The 23885-nt window shown below is 42.1% G+C and overlaps 1 protein-coding gene across 1 annotated transcript in view; it reads left to right on the forward strand.

Moving 5' to 3' along the window:
* Positions 1 to 263: 263 nt before the first annotated feature.
* The window catches only part of IL16 (interleukin 16), a 30879-nt gene continuing 7257 nt past the window's right edge, over positions 264 to 23885 (forward strand). The window contains exons 1-15 of the mRNA XM_081337223.1: positions 264 to 581; positions 1342 to 1478; positions 3333 to 3465; positions 6000 to 6108; positions 7841 to 7980; positions 9401 to 9511; positions 10466 to 10580; positions 10856 to 10929; positions 11215 to 11428; positions 12036 to 12153; positions 13367 to 13499; positions 14448 to 14535; positions 15418 to 15890; positions 20687 to 20825; positions 21541 to 22648. Coding sequence (XP_081193349.1) covers positions 279 to 581; positions 1342 to 1478; positions 3333 to 3465; positions 6000 to 6108; positions 7841 to 7980; positions 9401 to 9511; positions 10466 to 10580; positions 10856 to 10929; positions 11215 to 11428; positions 12036 to 12153; positions 13367 to 13499; positions 14448 to 14535; positions 15418 to 15890; positions 20687 to 20825; positions 21541 to 22648 — 3395 coding nt within the window. The 5' untranslated portion in view covers positions 264 to 278. The remainder of the gene's footprint in view (positions 582 to 1341; positions 1479 to 3332; positions 3466 to 5999; positions 6109 to 7840; positions 7981 to 9400; positions 9512 to 10465; positions 10581 to 10855; positions 10930 to 11214; positions 11429 to 12035; positions 12154 to 13366; positions 13500 to 14447; positions 14536 to 15417; positions 15891 to 20686; positions 20826 to 21540; positions 22649 to 23885) is intronic.

The raw sequence follows: 23885 nt of genomic DNA on the forward strand, positions 1-23885 counted from the left end.
ATATGTCTCACTTTTTTTTTAAGAATACACAGAGCTACTATCAATGTGATGCCTCATGACTTGCTCTTTTGGAACTAAGAGCCTCTTGTCTTTAATGAAATCTAGAGGTGGGTGGTTTAGAAAGATGAAACATTTTGCTGATGAGTTTCTTTTTCTCATTCCGCCCCCCCTCTCCTTCCCCTGCATTTCTCTTCCATCTGGATCTTCAGTTGCAGACACCAGAGGAAGTGAAATTAACCGGCATGACCAATTGACCACCGATTCCTGGGTCTCCAGCGATGGAACGGCACAATAGCACCAAAGGGCGGAAATCCAAAACTCTGCGCTCCATTTCCCGGTCGCTCATCCTCTGCAATGGCAAGACCAGCGATGATGGCTCAAGCCCAGATGACAAATACGCCAACCCCTTTGAGAGCCAAGCCAGCTGGAGTCACAAAGAGCCATGCCCTCAACTTCAGCTGGCATGCCCCTCGCCTAGCCAGGATGCCACATCCGATCCTCTTAGGATTGCCAGCATGGTGCAGCTGAGGACCAATGTCGGCGATAGCTGTAAGAACATGAAGAGGAAGTTCTTTATCAAGGTAGGAAGAAGGCCTGTGCCTCTGTTTGCCTGGCATTTGCAATGCTTGGATAAGGAGGTTCTCTTCCCTCCCCCCCCCACTTCTATCACATGTGAACTGCCTTCCAAACATCGCCTAGGGCAGGGGTAAGCAACCTTGGCTCTTTTATGACTTGTGAACTTCAATACCCAGAATTCCTGAACCAGCCATGCTGACTCAGGAATTCTGGGAGTTGAAGTCCACAAGTCATAAAAGAGCCAAAGTTGCCTACCCCTGCCCTAGGGAATCTGGGGGTGGGGATTCCATCTAAACCAGCACAGCACAGTTTATACACCCAGGACAGTGGTGGCACTCAGCCGGTTCGCACCAGTTTGGCAGAACCGGTAGCTAATTTTTTGTTGGCCAGGTCCAGAGTGGACTTCCACAAGTGGTATCCATGCAGAGAACCGGTTGTTCACAGATTTGAATCCCACCACTGCCCCAGGATGTCGCATCCCTATCGGGTTCCTGGCTCTTTTATCTTGGAAAGGAAAGGATAGTGGCTGTGATGAAAAGCTGTTGCAATAGCACGCACACAAACAAGAAGTAGTTGGGGGGGGGGGGTTTCTGTGCAAAGAGCTTCTCCGTCTACAGCTCTGTTGCAAATGGCATTGTCCACAGCACTAATGGGCCATCAGAGCTGAGGATGTTGGGAGCTGTAGCCCCAACCTCTCTAGGAGGTAACAAGGTAATGGAAGCTGGACTGACAGGCTTTCAAGTTTCTTCATGTCTTCCCAACCAGGACAGCTGCATCTGGAAGCTTTGCATTGCCACTGGGAACGAGGGGCTGGGAATTCAAGTCTGCAGGACTTCCAGTGGCTCTGCCTTTGGTAAAGAGTTCACGGTCAGCCACGTGATTGACGGGGGAGCTGCTCAGAGGTATGTTACAAAGCCCCATTAGGAAGCCACACAACCATGCATATTTAACTTAGGTGGTGATGGTGGTAGTGGTAACGATAATGATATTGAAAGACCCTCTACCCTATCTTCCTACTTGCCTAAGCACTGAAAACGACTTAATTCAGGAGGGAGATAATAGCAGACTTCAGGTTTTGGAAGAACTTTTTTCCTGGATGATAAAGAAAACGGTGCTGTTTTGACCCCTGGGAGCAGGATGGATGAAAACTAATCAAGGAGAGAACCATCCTAGAACTAAGGAGAAATTTTCGGACAGTTAGAACAATTAATCGATGGAAAGACTTGCCTCCAGAAGTTGTGGGTGCTCCAAAACTGGAGATTTTTAAGAAGAGATTGGGCAGCAATTTGTCTGAAAAGGCATAGGATGTCCTTCTTGAGCAGACTAGAAGACCTCCAAGGTCCCTTCCAACTCTGTTATTCTGCTGTTCTCTGAATGCTGCGTAGAAAGCGTTGCAGGGAAGACGTCAGGAGAAACTTCTCAAGAAATAACCCCGTGGTCTCCTCTTTGCTGGAGGTATTTGAAAAGAGGTTGAAAAGATGTTACCTGTCCAGGAGGCTGCAGTTTACACCTAATCCTATAGATCCTGCGCTGAGTAGGAAGGTAGACTATACAGGATAGCCACTTTCTGTAGAAATTGTGCAGCAAACCAGACAGTGACGGGAACTCTATAAGCAGGATATGAGAAGAGTAGCATTTCCTTATGCACATTGTTCAGCAGAGATATTTAGTGTAATTATATAAATAGGTTGCATTTCTCCCATTCTGCAGTTAACTTTGCAAGCTTGTATATTTCTCATCTCCATGAACAGATTGAGGAGGTCCCTATCATAGGTAATCTTCCTCCCCCATTCAAGCTGTCAGCCAAGAAAGGAAATTGGTATTGCAATTTGCTTTCACCATGGAGCTCTACTACGCCAACAGAGAAATCAGAATATTGGTAAACATTATATGACATCTCAGCAACTTAAGCCAAGGGCATATATATAGCAAAGAATAAATAAATATGTGCAGTGCTTCACCATCCCATGTTCCTTCTTACGACTTCAGGCTGATTAAATAAAAATAATCATCAAAATCATTAGTGATTTTTTTAATTGGATCTATATAAGAGGTATGTTAAAGTCTTGAAGCATTTTATGAGAAGTGACTTTAAAAAAAAACAAAAATTCTGGATATATCAAGAGGCCTGTTAAAGTTTGAAAAAATTGGGGGGTAAAGAACAAGATTAACATGAAAAAAGCTCCAGGACTATATTTAGAGGGGTCAAAAAGTAAGACTGATAAAAGTTCAGGGAAGGAATGCAAGGTTGGCTTATTTGTCCAGGGTTACAATAAAAATTAGTTATATCTGGTTTCCCTTATTGTATTTTTGATGATAAAGAACAAATGCTGAGACTTTTGGATTTTTAGTTAACAGATAAGTTATGGGGTAAAGAGAGAAATGCTATAAAATTGTTTTTATTTGCTGGGATGAAGGGGGAATTCCTTCCTTCCTTCCTTCCTTCCTTCCTTCCTTCCTTCCTTCCTTCCTTCCTTCCTTCCTTCCTTCCCTCCCTCCCTCCCTCCCTCCCTCCCTCCCTTCCTTCTGTACTTGGTATTAGTTTTTATTCTTTCTATTTGTGATCCTGGTTTATTGCCCCCCCCCCAAACATCCCTTGGTTGTGATCTGAGAGTCTTGTGATTTGCAAATGTAAACATGACCCGAACAGAAGTGCGCCAGCAGCTCAAAAAGGCAGGGATTCCCTTTGAAGCGGTTGCAGAGATCTGATGACACTTGTTCACAATCCTATTGCTGTCTTTTCTTTTCTTTTCCAGGGATGGTCGTTTGAGCCCTGGTGATGAGCTCTTAACAGTCAATGGGCAACCTCTTAAAGATCTTTGCAGCAAAGAGGCTGAATCGCTCATCCAGTCTGCCAGAGGTTTGGTTAATTTAGTGATTGCTAATAAGGTAAGTGGAATAGCTGAGGCCTCTCTGTTGCAACGAAGGAGAATATTGGTAGCTCAGGGTTGAAATGAGGGGTCTTTGGTGCTCTCTGAGCTTGGTTGTTTTCTTGCAGGCGTTTCATTACCCAAACTCGTAGTAATGTCATCAGTGCTAGAAGGTAGAGGAGGAGGAGGAGGAGGAGGAGGAGGAGGAGGAGGAGGAGGAGGAGGAGGAGAGCTGTGGGGTCCTTGGTGCTCTCTGAGTTTGATTGTCTTCTTGCAGGTGTTTCATTACCCAAATAGGTAACATCATCAGTGCTAGAAGGTAGAAGAGGAGGAGGAGGAGGAGGAGGAGGAGAGCTGTGGGGTCCTTGATGAACTTTGAGCTTGCTTGTTTTCTTGCAGGCATTTCATTACCCAAACTAGGTAACCTCACCAGTGCTATCGCTACTTCTCTGTCCCACTAAGAGCTGGCTGTAGCTTTCCAGATTAAGATCTCTTTTCACTTTGCCCATTTGCCCATTGTTTCTGCTACCCAAAAGGGCAGGATAGGTCAAGGGGTTCTTTCTTCTCTCTAGAAAAAAAAAGAAAAAAAGAAAACAGGTCCAAGAATAGCAAGACCAAAGAGTTCTGATATTTAGGAACACCCCTAACCCTCTTAAGATATTTAGGAGCACCCCTAAACTCTTTGGCAGGTGTCAAGAGCGCTGATTCTTACAGAACGCAAAGCTGTAAGGATTGTACCTATATCCAGGTCGAAAAATCCAAAGCTTTTCCATTTTCCCCTCCCTCGGCTAGCACACACCTATGCTTTTAGCTGACGAACAACTAATAGGATTGCGAAAGGCATAACATTCCTCCCAGCTACACCAACCTATGGGGGGGGAACGGGGGGCGGCTTCTCCAGTTTAAATTCTACCTGCCCTGCAGCAGAGGAGCACCACCAGAAGAACAGTAAAAGTATTAATTCAGTCATTGTGAAAGATTAACGGCAAGGTTCAGCTGACTTAACCGAGACGCCATCTGCTGCAGGAGAAGGGAACTCAGCCTTTAAGAAGAACGCTCTGTGTCAAGAAAGCAGGTCCAGCCTTTGTGTGTGTGGGGGTGTTTTCCCCTGATGTTACAGTTTTTATTAATTTATAATCTCTAATTTATTAATTTATAATTTAAAATCTCCATTCCTGGAGATTTTCAAGAAGAGGCTAGACAGTTACTTGTCTGTGATGGTATAGGTTCTCCTGCTTGAGTAGGAGGCTGGACTAGAAGACCTCCAAGGTCCCTTTCTAATTCTATTCTATTCTATTCTATTCTATTCTATTCTATTCTATTCTATTCTATTCTATTCTATTCTATTCTATACTATACTATACTATACTATACTATACTATACTATACTATACTATACTATACTATACTATACTATACTATACTATACTATACTATACTATTGTCTCCTGCCTTGGGCAGGGGGTTGGGCTAGAAGACCTCTGAGGTCCCTTCTAGCCCTATGATTCTATTCTATTCTATTCTATTCTATTCTATTCTATTCTATTCTATTCTATTCTATTCTATTCTATTCTATTCTATTCTATTCTATTCTATTCTATTCTATTCTATTCTATTCTATTCTATTCTATTGAACTAACCCTAAGTGCCCTTCACGGTCATGAGTAACATTTGTTCTCCTCTCTGATAGTCCTACAAATGATTGGGAAAGACTGGACTGCAGCAACCTCTGCTCCTTCTCACTCCTATTGACATCCATTCATTTACTCATCCCTGCCAAGGTTGCACGCGCAAAGCAACTGCCACAGCTTAAAGCACATACAATTGTGCCTATTCCCATTTTTGGCTATAGAGTATTTAACTAGCACAGATTATCCCTGATGATGCTACCTAGTTTGGGTCATGAAATGTCTGCAAGAAAACAAGCAACCTCAGAAAGCAGCAGGTATATTGGTGTTCAGTGTATTTAACTAACTGGGCCTCTTCCTTATCAGCGTTGCCTGTTACTGATTTTAAATCTGCAATTTCTCACAGGGCATGCACGTGGCAGTGACAGGCCTAGAGTTTTGTAATGTGTCCGCACCATCTTGTTCACAGCCTTCCAATTTGTCAAGTGACCTTTTGTGAAACTTCCATTTATGCAAGGTGCATCTGATGCAGAAACCCACACAGTTTGTGTCTGCAGTGGGCCCCGAACCAGAGGCTCAGTATTAGAGTCTGCCCAAAGGATTAAGGACTCCTTGCCTGGATTAATGACTGAGAAGTGGGGAGGGGGGGTCCCATCTTTTCTCCCGCTACCAATTAGGTTAGTGATTTTCCCCCAGTGCTGGCTGGAGAATTCTGGGAGTTGAAGTCCACACAGCTTCAAGTTGCCAAGTTTGGAAGAAAAAAACCAACTTGATTTAGTTTAAAAGGGATTGTTCACGTTTTAGGCTAGTGGGCTCTCGTTCCTTACCTAGGGGTGAATGTTGACACTGACACACAGCCTACTTTTAAATCATTGCAGATGCTTAAGATGTTGTGCATTCCCCCCTCCCCCCCCAATTCTCCCAGGAATCATCCAGTGGCCCTCATAAGGAGCAGCCGACTAAGCATGATCTGCCAAATGGATCCATTCTGCAGACGAAAGCCAAATGCCAGCGGACGCGCAGCAATTCAGCCAGTAAGTTTCTGCAGTTCAGGCTACGTACAGATGCACCCAGATGTGTATAATGCACACTGGACATTGATTCGGCCTTACTGCACCAAAATCTGCACAAGGTGTAGCGATCTAGTGATCCCCGTTTTGGAGATGACGATAAGAAAGGGAAGGAGATACTTGCAGATGCCTATTTAAAAAAAATGGCGAAGTAGGAATGTTCTGGAAAGAAATGCAGCCAAGTTGTTTATCTCTACCATGCTTCAAAACTGTAGAGATGAGAGTGGATTTTAGGAGGAGCCTTCCAGCCCACCACCTCTTCCTATGATTGAAAGCACAGTATCAGCATTGGAATCTTTCACATTTTGGGGTTCCATAATCTCCCAGGACCTGAGATGGACACCTAACATTAAAACCATCATTTAAAAGACCCAAGAAAGAATGTCTTCCTCCATCCACTCAGGAAGTTCAAACTATCCCAGGAGCTGCTGATACAGTTTGACAGAAGAATTATTGAGTCTATCATTTGTAATAATAATAAAAACAAGAACAACAAGAACAAGAACAAGAACAACAACAACAACAACAACAACAACAACAACAATAATAATAATAATAATAATAATAATAATAATAATAATAATAATAATAATAATAATAATAATAATAATAATAATAATGTTGGAAGGTACCTTGGAGGTCATCTAGTCCAACCCCCTGCTCAGGCAAGAAACCCTATACCATTTCAGACAATGGTTGTCCAACCTCTTCTTCAAGCCTCCAGTGTTGGAGCATTCACCACTTCTGGAGGCAGGTTGTTCCACTGATTCATTGCTCTCAGCATCAGGAAATTCCTCCTTAGTTCTAGGTTGCTTCTCTCCTTGACTAGTTTCCATCCTTTGCTTCTTGTCCTGCCTTCGGGTGCTTTGGAGAATAGCTTGGCTCCCTCTTCTTTGTGGGAGTCAGGTACACTGCTGTGCGTCTATAACTAATGGTATAGGGTATAGGTAAATGGTTTAGGGTTTCCTGCCTGAGCAGGGGGTTGGACTAGATGACCTCCAAGGTCCCTTCCAACTACTACTACTACTACTTCTTCTTCTTCTTCTTCTTCTTCTTCTTCTTCTTCTTCTTCTTCTTCTTCTTCTTCTTCTTCTTCTTCTTCTTCTTCTTCTTCTTATTATTATTATTATTATTATTATTATTATTATTATTATTATTATTATTATTATTATTATTATTATTATTATTATTATTATTATTATTATCTATGTGGTCTGGTACAGCAACCAAACAGGACAGTTACAGATTCCAATGGATAGCTAGGACTGCAGAAAGGACAATTGCAATCACCCTGCCTTCCGTGGAAGACCTCCTGCATGGGTTAGAAACAGGGCTGAGAAAATACCTGCAGACTCCTCACATCCTGGACATAAACTGTTTCAGCTCTTCTCCTCAAGATGGTGCTAGAGGGCATTGCTGGCCAAAACAACTAGACACAGGGATAGTTTTTTGTTCCCTGCCATCACTCCGCTGAACACCTAATTCCCACAATGTTGTCCAGTGTCTGTATATATTTACCCACGTAGCATGGCTGCAGCATTATTATTTATCCTTCCCATTATCTTCTTTACTACTTCCCCTTACGATGGTGGTGATGACGATGGTGATGATTTGTGAGACACACACAACTTGCGTGTCTAACATCACTCGGGCAAATAAAGTATTCAGTTCAGTCTACTTTTTCCCTCCTCTTAAGGTGCTAGTCCATACTGGATAGGAGACGTTGATTGTTCTGTGGTCAAGAAATCAGCCTCTCGCTACCGACAGTCCCTTTATAGCAACAGAAAGTCGTTCTCTCAACAGCTGGAGAATGCAGCAGGAAAAGCAGCTGTCAAGGTAAGAGGAAAAGGAAGCGCACCAGACTTCAGTGCTCCATCTGTGGAACGGTCAAGAAACGACAATGCAGATGGAAATGCAGCTTTCGGGCCAAACATTTCCTTCCTCATTAGACTGCCCTACAACAAAGCAGCCTGTTTTCCAGGAGTCCTTGACCTCAGGAGAACGAGGTCACTCCCATGGACCAAGGAGAACATCGCCTACATCCCCGAATGGTGTTTGTTCCACCTTTCATAATAATAATAATAATAATAATAATAATAATAATAATAATAATAATAATAATAATAATAATAATAATAATAATAATAATAATAATAATAATAATAGATGATGATGTTGGAAGGGATCTTGGAGGTCATCTAGTCCAACCCCCTGCTCAGGCAGGAAACCCTATACCATTTCAGGCAAACGGCTGTCCAGTCTCTTCTTAAAAACTTCCAGTGTCGGAGCATTCACCACTTCTGGAGGCAGGTTGCTCCACTGGTTAATTGTTCTAACTGTCAAGAAGTTTCTCCTTAGTTCTACGTTGCTTCTCTTCTTGACTAGTTTCCATCCGTTGCTTCTTCTCCTGCCTTCAGGTGCTTTGGAGAATAGCTTGACTCCCTCTTCTTTGGGGCAGCCCCTGAGATACTGGAACCCTGCTATCATGTCACCCCTCTTTACCTTCAGTGCCTCCTGGAGGACTGTAAATCATCAGTGACATGCATGTTGCCCACTCTGTTTGCAGAATCGGTTAGAATTGTTTAGTTGCTGGATGAGCAAGTTAGAATTGAAATAAGGTTCTGAACCAGGGCTGGTCCTCAGGAATTCTCCACCTCAGAAATCGGGAGGGTACTTTTTCCTGAATTTATCCACGGAAAGGAGAGAGTCTCCAACAGTTTTTCAAGGGGAAAGCTACGCCTCTGTCTGCCTAGGAGACTGATAGAGAGCAAGGATTGTTCAATTAAAGATAATTTGTTATGTGTGGTGTTTTGGCACTTATATAATTAGGAAGTGGCCATTCATGCACATCCCTGGCGACTTCCTAATTAAATAAATGCAAGAACAGAACCCTCCAGCTAGGAGAGAGTTTGACTCAAAGGAAATTCTCCTTCTCTGAAAAGATTTCCGAAATCGAATTTTCTTTTCATCCGTTGAATGAGAAAGATAGGAAAAAGAGGCAGGATTCAAGTCTCTGCGTGGCACCGAGAGAAACCTTGAGGAGATGTTGATGCAATATAGCCATTTGGAGCCTGACTGTAGGTTACGACTACAACCATCACCCATTATGAAGAAGGATGAAAGATACGTTACCAGCATCTAATTCACAACTCCATTGTAGGCAAAAATTGTGATACTTTAAATAAAAAATATAATTTTTTTTAAAAAATCCTCCAGTATTATACTAACCTTTCCTTGCTGTTTCTTTCAACCGTAGCCTCTCTCCAGATCATCTCGCTCACTAAGTACTGCTCACCTCATGTCCACATCTTCAGGTTTACAGGCCTCTATGATTTCCAACATCGTTTTAATGAAAGGTCAAGGGAAGGTGAGATCTCTGCTTTGTTATATGTCTGTCTTGGATAATATATAGGAACACTGGGACAAAAGTGGTTTTCTGGAGTCCATTTAAAAAAAAAAAACTCCAATCTTCCCTTTAGGGAGAGATTGGTCTACACAGCAATGTTTCTCAACTTTGTCTACTTGAAGACCTGTAGACTTTAACTCCCAGAATTTCCCAGCCATGTAAGTGAGGAATTCTGGGAGTCAAAGTCCACACGTCTTCAAGTTATCAAGGCTGAGAAACACTGGTCTGGAGAATTGCATCATGTACTGGCAGATTTCGTTTCTGTTTAAAATTTCAAGATTGCTCTTTCATCCGAACAAATCAGGGGCTCGGTTACAATAACATACTGTTATCCTTATTGTTCTTGAAAAGGCATGAAAAAAAACCTGTCCAAAAATGACCTGCTCTGTGCACGCTTCTGCAATTGGCTACTGATTCTTTGATGAATTAAACCACTCCTTCATCCCAAAATAAAAGTCATTTCTAAGCAGGAAGCAAGAAATGATTGTTTCCCCTCCCCCTAGATTTTAAATATTGTTGAAATGTGCGGAATTTGAATGGTACAGATCTATAAATGCATGCAAGGAAAACCATCATGAACCAACAGGAGCATTGATTCATCCATAGCTATTTAAGAATAAATTCCCAGCGCCTTTTGGAGTTGAGGATAGGATAGGTTCTAGTTTTACAATTAGGGGAGGAAAGGAAAAAAAACTTTCCCTCCTATTACATTTGGGTTTCCCCCACCCCCACCCCTACCCCCCTGTATATCTGTATCACAACTTTACTGCTCAGAGTTGAGGGCCAATAAAAACATTTTTTCCTCCAGGAACTTTTCATAAACAAAAGTGTTTTCATTGCTTGTTTAAGCAGTTAGTAAAAGGAGCAGGTGATTAATCAAGTAAAATGCCCCTTCTCTTCCCCCCCCCCCATTAGGGATTGGGTTTCAGCATTGTGGGTGGCCAAGACAGTATTTATGGTCCCATTGGCATCTATGTGAAGACAATCTTTCCTGGGGGAGCAGCTGCTGCAGATGGACGGTTGCAGGAAGGTAGGATAACATTGTGCCTGCGTTTGAATGAATTGGAACTAGACCGTTTGGTTTACAGAGGGGTTCTGTAAACATCTGAAGGTCTATCTTGAAAAAAAATAATGAGTGGGTTTAGAGGGTTTGATCTTATGTACAGCTATCCAGTGGGGAAAATTTCTCTCTCTCTCTCTCTCTCTCTGTGTTTGTGATGGTTAGTGAACCTTAGTTGGTGAGAAGTTGATGAAATGCAGGTTGCCAAAAACTAGCTAATAAGATTGTTTCTTTTGATGCAACAGGAGATGAAATCCTGGAACTGAATGGAGAATCAATGCATGGACTCACACACCATGAAGCTTTGCAGAAATTTAAGGTGATGGCCCTATGCAATGTTTTTTCCTCCTACGTGAATTCTCCTCTTCCTTTTCTTCCTCCCCCCCCTACTCTTCCCCTTCTCCTTCCCCTGCTTCTCCTTCCCCTTCTCTTTCATGTATTCCTCCTCCTCCCTTCTAGCACTGACGGTGTTAGCTAGTTGTGTCATGAAATGTTTGCAAGGAAACAGCCAAGCTCAGAGAGCACCAAGGACCCCACAATCCTCCTCCTCCTCTTTCATGTTCTTCTCGTCGTCCTTCTCACAATGCTTCCTTATTTCTAGCAGGCCAAGAAGGGTCTCCTCACACTCACCGTTCGAACAAGCTTCAGCACTCCATCTTCGGCCACCAGCTATTTATCGTCTCACCTTTGTCGTTCTCTAAGTACCAACATGTGCATCACCAAGGAGAACAGCTCCTTTGGGCCAGAAAGCCCAGCGTTTCCTCTCAGTACCATGAACCCCAATGACAGGATCATGATGGAAATTTCCTTAAATAAAGGTGAGCAGTAAATATAGCAAGCCCCCCCCCCTCAAAAAACAAAAAACCACCAAGTGTTTCCAGAATAGACTTGGCTCAGATATACTGTCCCTCTGAGCTTTTTTTTTTCTCCTTATTTTTTGGTGATGCTGTGCCAAAAATACCTCCTAATTTGGCAGGAGATGAGAGACCAATCATTCTAATATAATGACTGGATTCATAAAAAAATAATAATAACTTGTTTGGCTAGCATAGCACATCTACTCGGCTATGGTGGCTGGCAGAGCAGTTTTAATGTCTTAATATGTGTGTGCTAGTCTGGCATGTGACATCGTGATAAAACAGAGCACAGCTTTGCACCATATGTGGACCGAGCTACCAGGTACGCATGCAGAAATCCCGAATGGTTGAGGATAGAGGCAAGCCTAATACTTGATATTGACATAGGCAACCTGGGCTCTTTTATGACTCGTGGACTTCAACTCCCAGAATTCCTGAGCCAGCTTGAGCCCAGGTTGCCTACCCCTGACATAGAGTGACTGTAGATGGAAATGACGCAATTCCATAATCATTTGGATAGTTCACTTCCTCTTTGCCTCTCCTTCTCTTTTTAATCTATTTTCCACAGAGGCTGGGGTGGGCCTCGGCATTGGCTTGTGCAGCATCCCTTACTCCCGGTACATTTCAGGGATATTCATCCACACTCTCTCGCCTGGCTCTGTGGCTCACATGGATGGGAGGCTCAGGTATGTCAAGACTGAATAAGTTCCAAAGCTTTCTGACAGTCCCTTCCCACTTTTTCAAAAGGTGAGAGATTACAGGGCCAACTTTTGTTTTTCTATTCCAAAGCCAATCTAATTTTTCGCCTGAAAAGCAGGGAGTATGTGGAGTATACAAGGGACGCGGTGGCTCAGTGGGTTAGGACGCTGAGCTTGTTGATCAGAAGGTTGGCAGTTTGGCAGGTCGAATCCTGAGTGCCGCATAGCAGAGTGAGTGCCTGTTACTCGTCCCAGATTCTGCCAACCTAGCAGTTCGAAAGCATGTAAAAATGCAAGTAGAAAAATAGCGACCACTACGGTGGGAAGGTAACAGCATTCCGTGCGCCTTTGGCATCTAGTCATGCCGGCCACATGACCACGGAGACGTCCTCAGACAAGCGCTGGCTCTTCGGCTTTGAAACGGCCCCTAGAGTTGGAAACGACTAGCATGCATGTGCAGGGGAACCTTTACCTTTACTATGTGGAGTATGGAATTATAGAAACTAATTGTTATTGATTGTTCATAAATATAAACCTGGACAACACGCTGTTTACCATATATTAACGGTGATTATGTTAAAAAAAATAATAGTAAAAGATATTTTAAAAAGGAGTAAATTATCATGAGGGGGGATTCTCCAATAAATAAGGTATCTAACAGCTGTTTCCAAATCAAGGTAGGTAATCAACAAGCAAGGTAATCAACAAAGTTGGACCCCACCTTCACAAAAGAGACAAGTCCCCTTTATATCAAAAAGAGTGTGAGAGGAAGAACATGAAACCTGTTGCCTTAATTTGCCTATATATGGATTACTGAAGACTTGGTTATTCCAACAAGCGGGTCTGGACTGACTATGTTCTTTAAATTTGGCTTTTATTGAGTTAAATTGTCATGTATCTATTACATTTATTGTTTAATTCTTTTTTAAATTTTGTATTCCATGTTTCTTAAATTTTGGGTTGTGTGCCACCCTGAGTCCTTAGGGAGAAGGGCGGCATATAAATTCAATAAATCTAATCTAATCTAATCTACTCATTTGAGTAATTCTTTGGGCTTCAGGCTCCCTGTCTGGAATCCTAAAGGAGCAAATAGAAAACACATTGGTAATGTTTCAGGTCTGCAAAAAATACACAACGTTGACAATGCTAGGGTTAACATTTGGTGTTTTGTTTTGTTTTTTAAACGTCCATCTTCTCGAAGAGGTGGAGATGAAATAGTAGAAATCAACGAGGCGTCAGTTCAAACAATGACCCTTAGCGAAGTTCACGCTGTCCTAAGCCACTGCAATCCTGGCATTGTGCAAATTATCATTAGCAGGCATCCTGAACCACAGGTAAGGTGGAAAATGAAAGAAATGTATATATTTTAATGATCTCCAAGCATTGGGACAACTGTCAAAGTAGGCACCCACACACACACAACACTTGTTGGCAAAGCCTTTCTATTGCGGAGAACCTAAATCCAGTCTGAGTTTCATCAGGTACCTGCTGAGGTCTCCAGCCTTGCAAAGGTGTTGGCCATTCTTCTTTGGAATCTGTTGGCCATTCTCTTTCTTTCATTTTTGTTGTCCCTTAACAGCAACCATGTATTTTAATTCTTATTGCTTAAAATTAATGTTGTGTAGCACTTCCAAGCTGAAGGGGGAAAGATGCTTCAGAATGCATAAGACATGCCTATAGCAACTCTGTGAAACTCTTTAAAGCAGCTGCATCTCTTTTTTTTGGGGGGGAAGATGCAGTAATTTTAAGAAGCTGCAGACAGTCCTAATATTGTGTTCTCTCTAAAGCAGAGCTCTTCAAACTTGGCAATTTTAAGACTTGCGGACTTCAACTCCCAGAATTCCTCAGCCAGCCAGGGCTGTCTGAGGAATTCTGGGAGTTGAAGTCCGCAAGTCTTAAAGTTGCCAAGTTTGAAGACCCTTGGTCTAAAGTATGTTGCTGTTTTTGGATCCAAAGTGCTGCAAGACTATACATAAAATCGGAGATGGTTCATTTTCATTAGATCAATTGAGACCCCAAAGTTGAGTTGTTAACAAGTCTTGGCACGAAGTATCGTTCTGCACTGAGTAACCCCCTTTAGATATCTTTACTGAAACCTTGGGCAAAGGGCTGAACTTCAGAATTTAATAGTTCTAGGGGAACTTCAGAATTTAATACTTCTAGGGGAGACTTAAAAGTGGTGGGTAGGTGATTACAAAGTATTGTGGAAATGGAAATTGAAGCAGACCCTTGCCAGGCTTCAAAAATTTCAGCATGGTTTGATGGCCTGTGGCCTCTTGCAGATTTCTGAACAGCAGCTAAAGGATGCTGTTTCCAATGCCATGGAAAGCAACAAGTTTGAAAGAGACAGATTCCACTGGAATGCAGAAGGTAAGGACTTCCCCTTAATTTAGATACAAATAATTTGCCATGTTGTTTAAGTATCCAACCAGGCCAGAACAGCTTAGAGACTTTTGTGGTCCATCAACCTGTTAGCACAGTTGGTACCCAGATATCATAGAGAGAAAACCAGATGATCTAGGACAAAATAGCAAAGAATACTGAGCTACAGTTTTAAAAATACAATCCAGCAGTTCCCTCGATCTGAACTTAAACTGATTTAATGTAGTTTTTTTCTTTGTTTTCATAAGATGTAAAAGAGGGTTAGAACTTTCTGGATATAACGTCCCTATTGTAACATACAACCCAGATGAATATACGGTTCATTCAAAGCCAGAAAAAATGGGTTGAAATGCAGGTTCTTTGATAGTATCATAACTCCGAGACTTTCAGACCCATAAAATAAGAAATAACTCCTCTCCTAGTAGGAACCATCAGCTTCACCTTCACCAAGAAAACCTTAACTGTTCTTTGAGCAATTGTAACAGAAATAAAAAAAAATAATGTGGCTGTTATTTTTGTATTAGTAAAGCAGACATTAAGTTTATGGACTATTAAGGTAAAATCAATTCCATATTGGACAGTTATCAATAACGAGGAGGAATTTAGATTAGTTCCTTGGCCCACAGTGATCCAGTGGAGATTTTTAAACTCTGAACTGCAGCTTCCCAGGTGATGACATAGACCTTTTGCAACCTTCTTGTTTTGCCACGCAAGTAAGCTGTGTTAGAAAGGGCTAGTGAAATCCTCAAACAAAATCCCAGGCACTTTGGGATGCACAGAATTATTTGTGAAGGACTTTGGATTCTAGCCATTACCTCGTATCTCTTCCCTGCAGTGTTTGACTGTGTCCGTGTTCTACTTTTAATGTAGGGGGCAGTTGGCTGAAGAAAGCTCCCTGTGAAAAATACTTGGAGAAGAACGAGGCTCAGCTCAGCCATCCTTCTCAAAAGCCAATGATCCGTTCCAGCAGTGATAGCAGTTACAACCCCAGGTCCTCTTGCGGAAATGGCCTGCTTTATCAGTTGACCAACAGCCAAGGAAAAGACCATCATCTGGAGGTAGCAATTACACAGCCACCAGGCTCCCGACATTCGTTTTCTGAAATGAGCTTACGAAATGAGTCTCCCCCGTCGTCAGTATCTCAGGATGCCAATCCCCTTTCCCCCCATGCTGCTAAAAAATGCACAGAGATCCTGGTTAGAAAACCCCGGTCCTTCAAACCCAAACCTCCACCGAGGAAGTATTTCAAACAGGATTGCCCTGATAACGAGCAAACGATCAGAGAGATGAAAGAGAGACCCAATGTGCCAGAGAGTGAAGTCCCACCATCTTCAAACACTCAGGTAAGACAAGCTTGTGTTGTACAGAAGGGGCTAAACATACCAACACCGAATATGGTTGAGCAGCATGGCAACTAGGGCAACTACAGTTAATTAGAACAGGCGGGCCCATCACAAAATCAATGGGTAGAACACAGAGTCAATTAGATTTATAAGCAAACTCCCCACCCCCTGATGCTTACTCTGATGACGCTGGCAGTGGACCAGCGAAAGCTAAGACAGTCGATCTTTAGGTTTTGTAAATGGTTGCTTTTATTGCTTTTACTGTTTTTAAACAATAAACAGCTGTTTTACAATTATCCCAGAGTTTGAGGATTTTATACCATTATACAAATATGCCTGGGATTCACATTTTAAAAGTTATTAGGGATACACACACACACACACACACATACACACATACACACACATACATACACAGATAGAAAAAACAATGAATAATAGTTAATTATCATAATATATTAATTAATCACTTGATGGTCTTACTAACATATGTTCAAAGTTACATATCACATTCCTTTCTTTCTAACTCGTTTTTCTAGCCATGGATAAAAATTATCCCATGTTCTAAAATGGACTGAATCTTCTTTCTCTTTTATCTTTAAAGTCAATCTATCCATTTCGGCACACTCTAAAATTTTCTTAATTATTTTTTCTTCAGTTGATAAATTTTCATTTTTCCAATATTGGGCAAATACAATTCTTGCCGCAGTTAGTACATGTAGAATTAAATAGATACAGTCTTTCTCATAATTTGCTCCTATTATTCCTAACAAGAATAATTCTGGCTTAAAGTCTATTTGTTTTTTAGTCATTTTCTCCAACCATAAATGTATTTTGAGCCAAAATCTTTTTTCCTTTAGGGTATGTCCACCAGATATGGTAATAAGTACCTGGTCTTTGCATTTCCAACATTTGTTTGAAGTATTTTTAAACATTTTTGCTAATCTCACTGGTGTCATGTGCCATTTGCAAAACATAAGCACATCAATCTTAATGAGGAAAGTGGCGTCTTTGGAAAGAGTTCCCTGCTAGACATGGGCAACACCACAAGGAGACAAAATTTCAGTAGTTTTGGATGGAATAGTAAGAATTATTTTCTTCTTATCTGACCTGCTGCATAAGGGTATCAATGAGATACGTTTACCTTTTTTTGAAATGGCAAAAGCATTATGAGTGTGAAACTCAACATGGGTTCTCTTCATTGCAAAACCAGACCAACAAATTAAAACGCATTTTTTTAAAACAAGGAAAGAAAGCTCTCTGAAACAGTTCCTCTGGAAACAGCCACCATCTCTGAGAATCAAGCCAAAATCCTTTCCCTGTGTGGCAACACCTACTGCGGGCCTTTGTGTCTCCCTCCCCCCCCCCCGCCCTCCAAAAAAGAAAAAAAAAAGTTTGAAAAGACATAGTGGGGAAAAGAAAGTAGACTTTATGCCCGTGAAGCCCCAGTGCAAAAAAAAAGGAAAGCGCCAAGTGATATATGCAAAGCAAGTCAAAGAGATAAAACCAGCAACTGTAGGAAGGCAGGAAAGCACCAGTGGTGGGATGCAAATATGTGAACAACCGGTTCTCTGCGTGGATGCCACTTCCGGAAGTCCATTCTGGGCCTGGGCAACAAAAAATTAGCTACCGGTTCTGCCGAAGTGATGCGAACCGGCTGAATCCCACCACTGGAAAGCACCCAAATTTACAGAAACTCGAGAGTTTCAGAGTCAAATACCGGTATAAAAGATTTTGGTTTTTCCTTCTGCTGCTTCATTTTAAACAATGGCTTTGCAGATATTCATAAAAAAAAGTACTGCAGATCATTTAGAGACAGACGGTCTGTTTCCTGTTTGGATTCACAGAACACATGAGTGCCTACCTTACAGTTTAGTTTAAGATAAAAACGATTATATTAGGCCACTGTAGAACATTGATCTCTTTGGAAAGAAATAGCAATAAGCAAGAATATCATTAATTTGTGAAGTTCCATCTCAGGTGCAGAGGACCAGAAATGAGATAATTAAATATGTAGGATACAAAGGGTAGCCCTTATGGTTCCTGCAGTGATTAGTTATTCAGAGGCAAAACATTTATAAAGGTAAAGGTTCCCCCGCACATGCGTGCTAGTCGTTTCCGACTCTAGGGGTTTCAAAGCCGAAGAGCCAGCGCTTGTCCAAGGACGTCTCCGTGGTCATGTGGCCGGCATGACTAGACGCCAAAGGCGCACAGAACGCTGTTACCTTCCCACCGTAGTGGTCCCTATTTTTCTACTTGCATTTTTATGTGCTTTCGAACTGCTAGGTTGGCAGAAGCTGGGACAAGTAACAGGCACTCACTCTGCTATGCGGCACTCGGGATTCGACCCGCCAAACTGCCGACCTTCTGATCGACAAGCTCAGTGTCCTAACCCACTGAGCCACCACGTCCCTTAAATATTTATATGTCCCTTAAATATTTATATGTCTGCTCTAAAGTCTACAACTCTGCTCTTTAAAAAAAGCCTTTAGAAGGTTTAGAAATTTATGACACTCATTCCCCAATTCTTCTTTGATCTATCACGAACATCCTGTTGAAACTTCAGTTAGAATCTCCTTCCAGAATCTACCAAGATAAAAATACGAGCACTTAAGATACCAGATAAAAACTGAACTCTGAATTAGATATACGTGGTGTTATTCACATATAGATATTTGAATAGCTTTGGCCTATTACTTTTCTAAGTTAATGTATGCTAATGTTTAATGCTGAAGAGTCTTTTTTTTTTGAAGCTCGCCTGTTTTCTGACCTTATTCTCAGCTTGATTGAGAACTTCTGTCAAATTTCCCTTGGTGTTTTTTGAGATGACTTTCTTACTGGAGCGAAGAATACGTGTTTTCTCTTTCACGTCTTTTCTATCACACTGGAATATTTCAAGTTTCCCCATCTGAAGGGAAAAAAAACCCATTAGAGGAGTTTCCTGTTAATGTCTTCCTTTGGGGTTGAATGGAAGCACGGGAAGCCGGAGAGTAAACCATGAAAGTTTGTACAAGAATAACAGAGTTGGAAGGGACCTTGGAGGTCTTCTAGTCCAACCCCCTGCACAAGCAGAAGAGCCTAGGATCATTTCAGACAAATGGTTGTCCAGCTCTTCTTAAAAAACCTCCTGTCAAATTTTGAAGCCCGGTTTTGCTGGTGTGACAATTATTGCCTCTCAGCTTGCCAACGAATGTGGGGGGGAAGGGACGCAGTGGTGGGATTCAGCCAGTTCGCACCACTTCGGCAGAACTGGTAGCTAATTTTTTTGTTGCCCAGGCCCAGAATGGACTTCCGGAAGCGGCATCCACGCAGAGAACCGGTTGTCCACCTATTTGAATCCCAATGAGGAGAGGGCATTGGAACGCAGACTTCAAAAGTTAAGAAGATAGACCGTGAGACCCAAGGACAGAGCACTAGGTGTTTGGGCAGATCAGAGACAGTTTTCCACAACAATATTTCTCTACTTCATTGGCCACCGTAACCTGAGGGAGGAGAGAAAAGTTCATGCTTTTACTATAGGGGATTGGGTGGGGTTTTGCCCAGAGCTGGTTTTGCTTTCCTTGTGCTGGATTGATGTACTCAATAAAGTTTTACGTTAAGAGATCGGAATGTCTCGAAGATCTTTAGTTGGTTGGGTTGGTCAGTTGGAAACATGACACCTCCAGTGTTGGAGCGCCCACAACGTCTGGAAGCAAGCCATTCCACCGGTTAATTGTTCTCATTATCATTGCTGGCTGGGAATTCTGGGAGTTGAAGTCCACAAGTGTTAAACTTGTCAAGGTTGGAGACCCCACCCTATACCATTCTGGATGAATGGCTGTCCAATCTCTTCTTGAAAACCTCCAGTGATGGAGCACCCACAACTTCTGGAGGCAAGCCATTCCACTGGTTCATTGTTCTCATGGTCAGGAAGTTTCTCCTTAGTTAATTTCTCTAAGAAAAGACACGGCATTCAGACACGGCCTCCTGAAAATTGAAGAAGGGCAAGAAAACCACACTTTCATGTAAAGCTATCATATGGACTATAGAATCATAGAAATTAATTGTTATTGTTTTTCAAATGTTAACCCAGACAACACGATGTTTACCAAATATTAAGGTGTATGTTAAAAACCAATAGAACATATTTTTTTAAAAAAAGAAAAAGAAAACCACACTTTACCCAAGAACGTTTCACCAACATTCACTTCCTCTTTCAAATGCAAATGCAAATCAAATCAAATGGGAACTTGGGGGAAGAATATTTCAGCATAATTTAAGCCTCTGAAACATCGTTTTTTTTATTTTTACAGAAACAGAAATGCATGTCTAAATCAAGCCCCTATTTTGATTTAAAAAAAAAAGTTTAGGAATTGACTGCAAAGAATTTTTTAAAAATGGCAAAAAAAATATGATGGTTAAAAAAAAGAGAGAAGAAATCCTGTATTTTAGCCCAGTGTTTAGATAAATCAGCGTTAAACCAAATCCTAACTGAGTGTTATTGACTACAGAATCTAATGGCATAAAGCTGAACTAACAACAGCATTTGTCAAGACTTGAAAGCCCCAAGGTGGTTCTAGATGAAATTTTTTATGTTTCTCTAGATCAGGGGTCCTCAAACATGGCCACTTTTAAGACTTGTGGACTTCAACTCCCAGAATTTCCCAGCCAGCCATGTTGGGAGTTGAAGTCCACAAGTCTTAAAGTGGCCATGTTTGAGGACCCCTGATCTAGATGGAACAGCTGTAAAGGTACCGGAGAATGCAGTTTGATGCAACTAAGTGTTGTCAGCCTTGTGCTTCCTGTTTTGTCGACAGGAAGTTGGGGACCTGCTGTGGCTGAGAAACAAGACGGTTGTAACACACGGCGCATTTGCAAGTTCTTTAGCTCCACGAGCTGCAGATCAGCTGAAGGTGTCCTCGGGGGCTGCAGATCAGGAAAAGAAAAACAACAAAGGTAAGATTCGGTTCTCTGCAATGGAAAGTCAGCGTTAATCGAGGAGTCTCCTTTGAAATGGGAAATAGGAATTATTTTGCGAATTCCAGCTTTGTGATCCTGGGCAAGTGATGGTTATTATGACCAAGACTGCAGATAGGCATGGGGTTTTCTGCAAACATCTGAATAAATATGTCTGGGATTGCACTCAAAATTAATATAGTGAAATGGGGTTACCTAACTGCACAACTATGTAGGTTAGTAACTGTGTCTACTTGGAAGTTTCTCAGCTGGTGGCACACCTGAACTTTGTCTAGGCTCAGAAGCTAAGGAGGTTTGGGATTTTTTTAGCCCTTGTACTGGAGACCACCAGGAATTTCCATGATTACATTTGCATTTTTTTAAAAAAAAATTAGAAGAAGATAATGACCTTGCTCCTATGTTGCTACCCTAAAAACTCAGAATTTCTCAGTTTTTGCTTACTTAGAAATAAATTTCACTCATAGGGATAGGGCTGCAAGGCAGCAATTCCAGGGTTGTTAGTGGCACACATGCAAACCAATTTTTGTAGAGTTCCTTAGGCAAAATTGAGTCCGGTGGACCTTGCTGACAAGCGTGCAGGAGCTGTAATCCTACAGGGCAACTTTGAATTGAGAATGGTCCCCTTGGTGAGAGCTGACTTTTTTTCTTCTTTTTTTTAATCATATGATGCCTCTTAGTGTTTTCTGCCACTCAGGGAAGACAGACTCGTCTACAAGGCCTGCCCTCAGAAGACAAGCGAGGGTGGATTATAGCCTTGAGACGACAACCGAGGACCCTTGGGTGAGAATTTCCGACTGCATCAAAAGCTTGTTTAACCCCAGCATGGCTGAAGAAAGGTGCAGCTTGAACATGCCTCATGGCCTCGAAAGCAAAGAGGGTGAGTCAACCTTGCATCGCTCAGGAGAAGCCCCAAAGCCATCAGACCCCGAGGAGAGTGATCCCAAAGCCTCTTCTATGTCAGAGGAAGGTGACTTTGTGAAGAAAGGTCCACCTGTAGCGCCCAAACCAGCTTGGTTCCGCCAGAGCCTCAAGGGACTAAAGCAAGGAAGCTCAGATGCCAAAACCCACCAAAGCAGCAGCACCGAGCATCAGAGCCTATCTGACAACGAGCTGGGCTCCGTTACCAAGATCATCCGGACATCCGCTAGAGGATCCTCAATAAAGCAGAGAATAAGCTCTTTTGAAAATCTGGGCACTCCTCAGTCTCCTGAGAAGGGAACTCGGAAGTTGAGTCCAAAGCTGTACACTGGAAAAGAGCAAGCTTTGAGTAGGCAGGCTTCCAAATCTGCTACATTTGATCCTCAGCATGTGTCCGCCAGTAACGTGGACCACCGAGGCTCTGAGAGCAGTCCCTCCTCGCCCTCCTCTCTAGAAAAAAGTCAGACCAACTCGTCGTCTTCCTCTGTGGATCACGGGACTTCACTTTCAAAGACGAACAACAGCACCCCTCTTGACTCGTCTTTGTCTCTTCCAGCCTCACCAAATACGGAACCCGACCCACCAGTCACGAAAGCACCCAGCCAACGAGCACGCAGCTTTCCGCTCACTTCAGGCCAGGCCTATGAGATGTTGAAAGCCAGCGCGGAGGGGGAAAAATGCAGCCAAATCTATTCCATTAGCAACTACTTCTCGTCAGCTTTGATGAAATCGTTGGATGGCTTTCCTTCTCAGTCTCCTCGCTGTAGTAGGAAGAGCCCTGGAACCGCCAACGGAGGGCTTTCTGACCCTTGCGCAGAAGAAGAGAAGATTGGTCCCCCTCAAGGAAGAGAAGTTCAATCTCTGGACGCTGGCTATTCTCTTAAGTAAGGTCTTTCTGTTTGTAACTTTAAAGGTGTGTTTCTTTCTGCTTAAACAAACAAACAAAAATCCCTTGGATTTAGTATTTGCTTGGCAGTTTAAGTCAGCTTTTATACAAATGCACGTATAAATACTAAGCTATCACGTGGTTTTGGCTTTAGCTTAGAATTATGCTCCCACTTAGTGTTATTGATAAACTAGACCCTGTCGCTATGTGTCTGTGGAGAGTCATCCAGGTCATGGTTGTCCCAAAGGTATCTTTTTCAAGAGGCAACTGGACTTTCTTTGTTTTTCTTGGAAGACGTTTCACTTCTCATCCAAGAAGCTTCTTCGGTTCTGACGTTCAGAACCGAAGAAGCTTCTTGGATGAGAAGCAAAATGTCTTCAAGGTAAAACAAAGGATAAGGATAGAATAGAGCTGGAAGGTAACTTGGAGGTCTTCTAGTCTAGCCCCCTGCTCAAGCAGGAGAACCTATACCGTCTGAAACAAGTGACTGTCTAGTCTTTTCTTAAAAATCTCCAGTGATGGAGCACCCACGATTTCTGAAGGCAGGCTGTTCCACTAGTTAACTGTAAGAAAGTCCAGTTGCCTCTTGAAAAAGCACCTTTGGGGGACTCAGTAGCTATGATCAACAAATCATGGTTTTAAAAACTCTGGCTTAGCATGCTGCACCTTTCGAATTTTTATCCACAGTTTCCTTCAGAAAGGAAGGACAAAAGTCTTGTTTAGGCCAAGCATCCTAACAGGCGATGGGATATTTTAGATCTTCTCTGAAAAGAAAGAATAATTGGACAGATGTTAACACTGGAAGAAGGCTTTTAAATGCTCTCCACCAATGGCGTTTGCCTGACTGATGTCTCCAGTGTTGATAGAGATACAAAGGGAGCATTTTCTGAACATCTCAGGAATAAAGAAAGGCCATGGATCTTGCATATTCTTCTGATCTTCTCTGAAATTGAAGATTATCCTTCTTCTTCTCTTCATTCAACTCTACTAGTGTAATCCCCAGAGCAATTTTAGATAAGGCTGCTTCTTTTATCTTCAGATCCCCATTCTTGTAATAATGAATGCAGTATTAAAATCCGTTGTGCTTTCTTTCTTTCTTTCTTTCTTTCTTTCTTTCTTTCTTTCTTTCTTTCTTTCTTTCTTTCTTTCTTTATTTATTTATTTATTTATTTATTTATTTATTTATTTATTTACTGTTGGAAGTGGCAGGTGTTGTGTTCAAGAAAGCCAAGTAG

Source organism: Vipera berus (genome assembly GCF_964194415.1).
Source record: "Vipera berus genome assembly, chromosome: 12".
Taxonomy (NCBI): Eukaryota; Metazoa; Chordata; class Lepidosauria; order Squamata; family Viperidae; genus Vipera; species Vipera berus.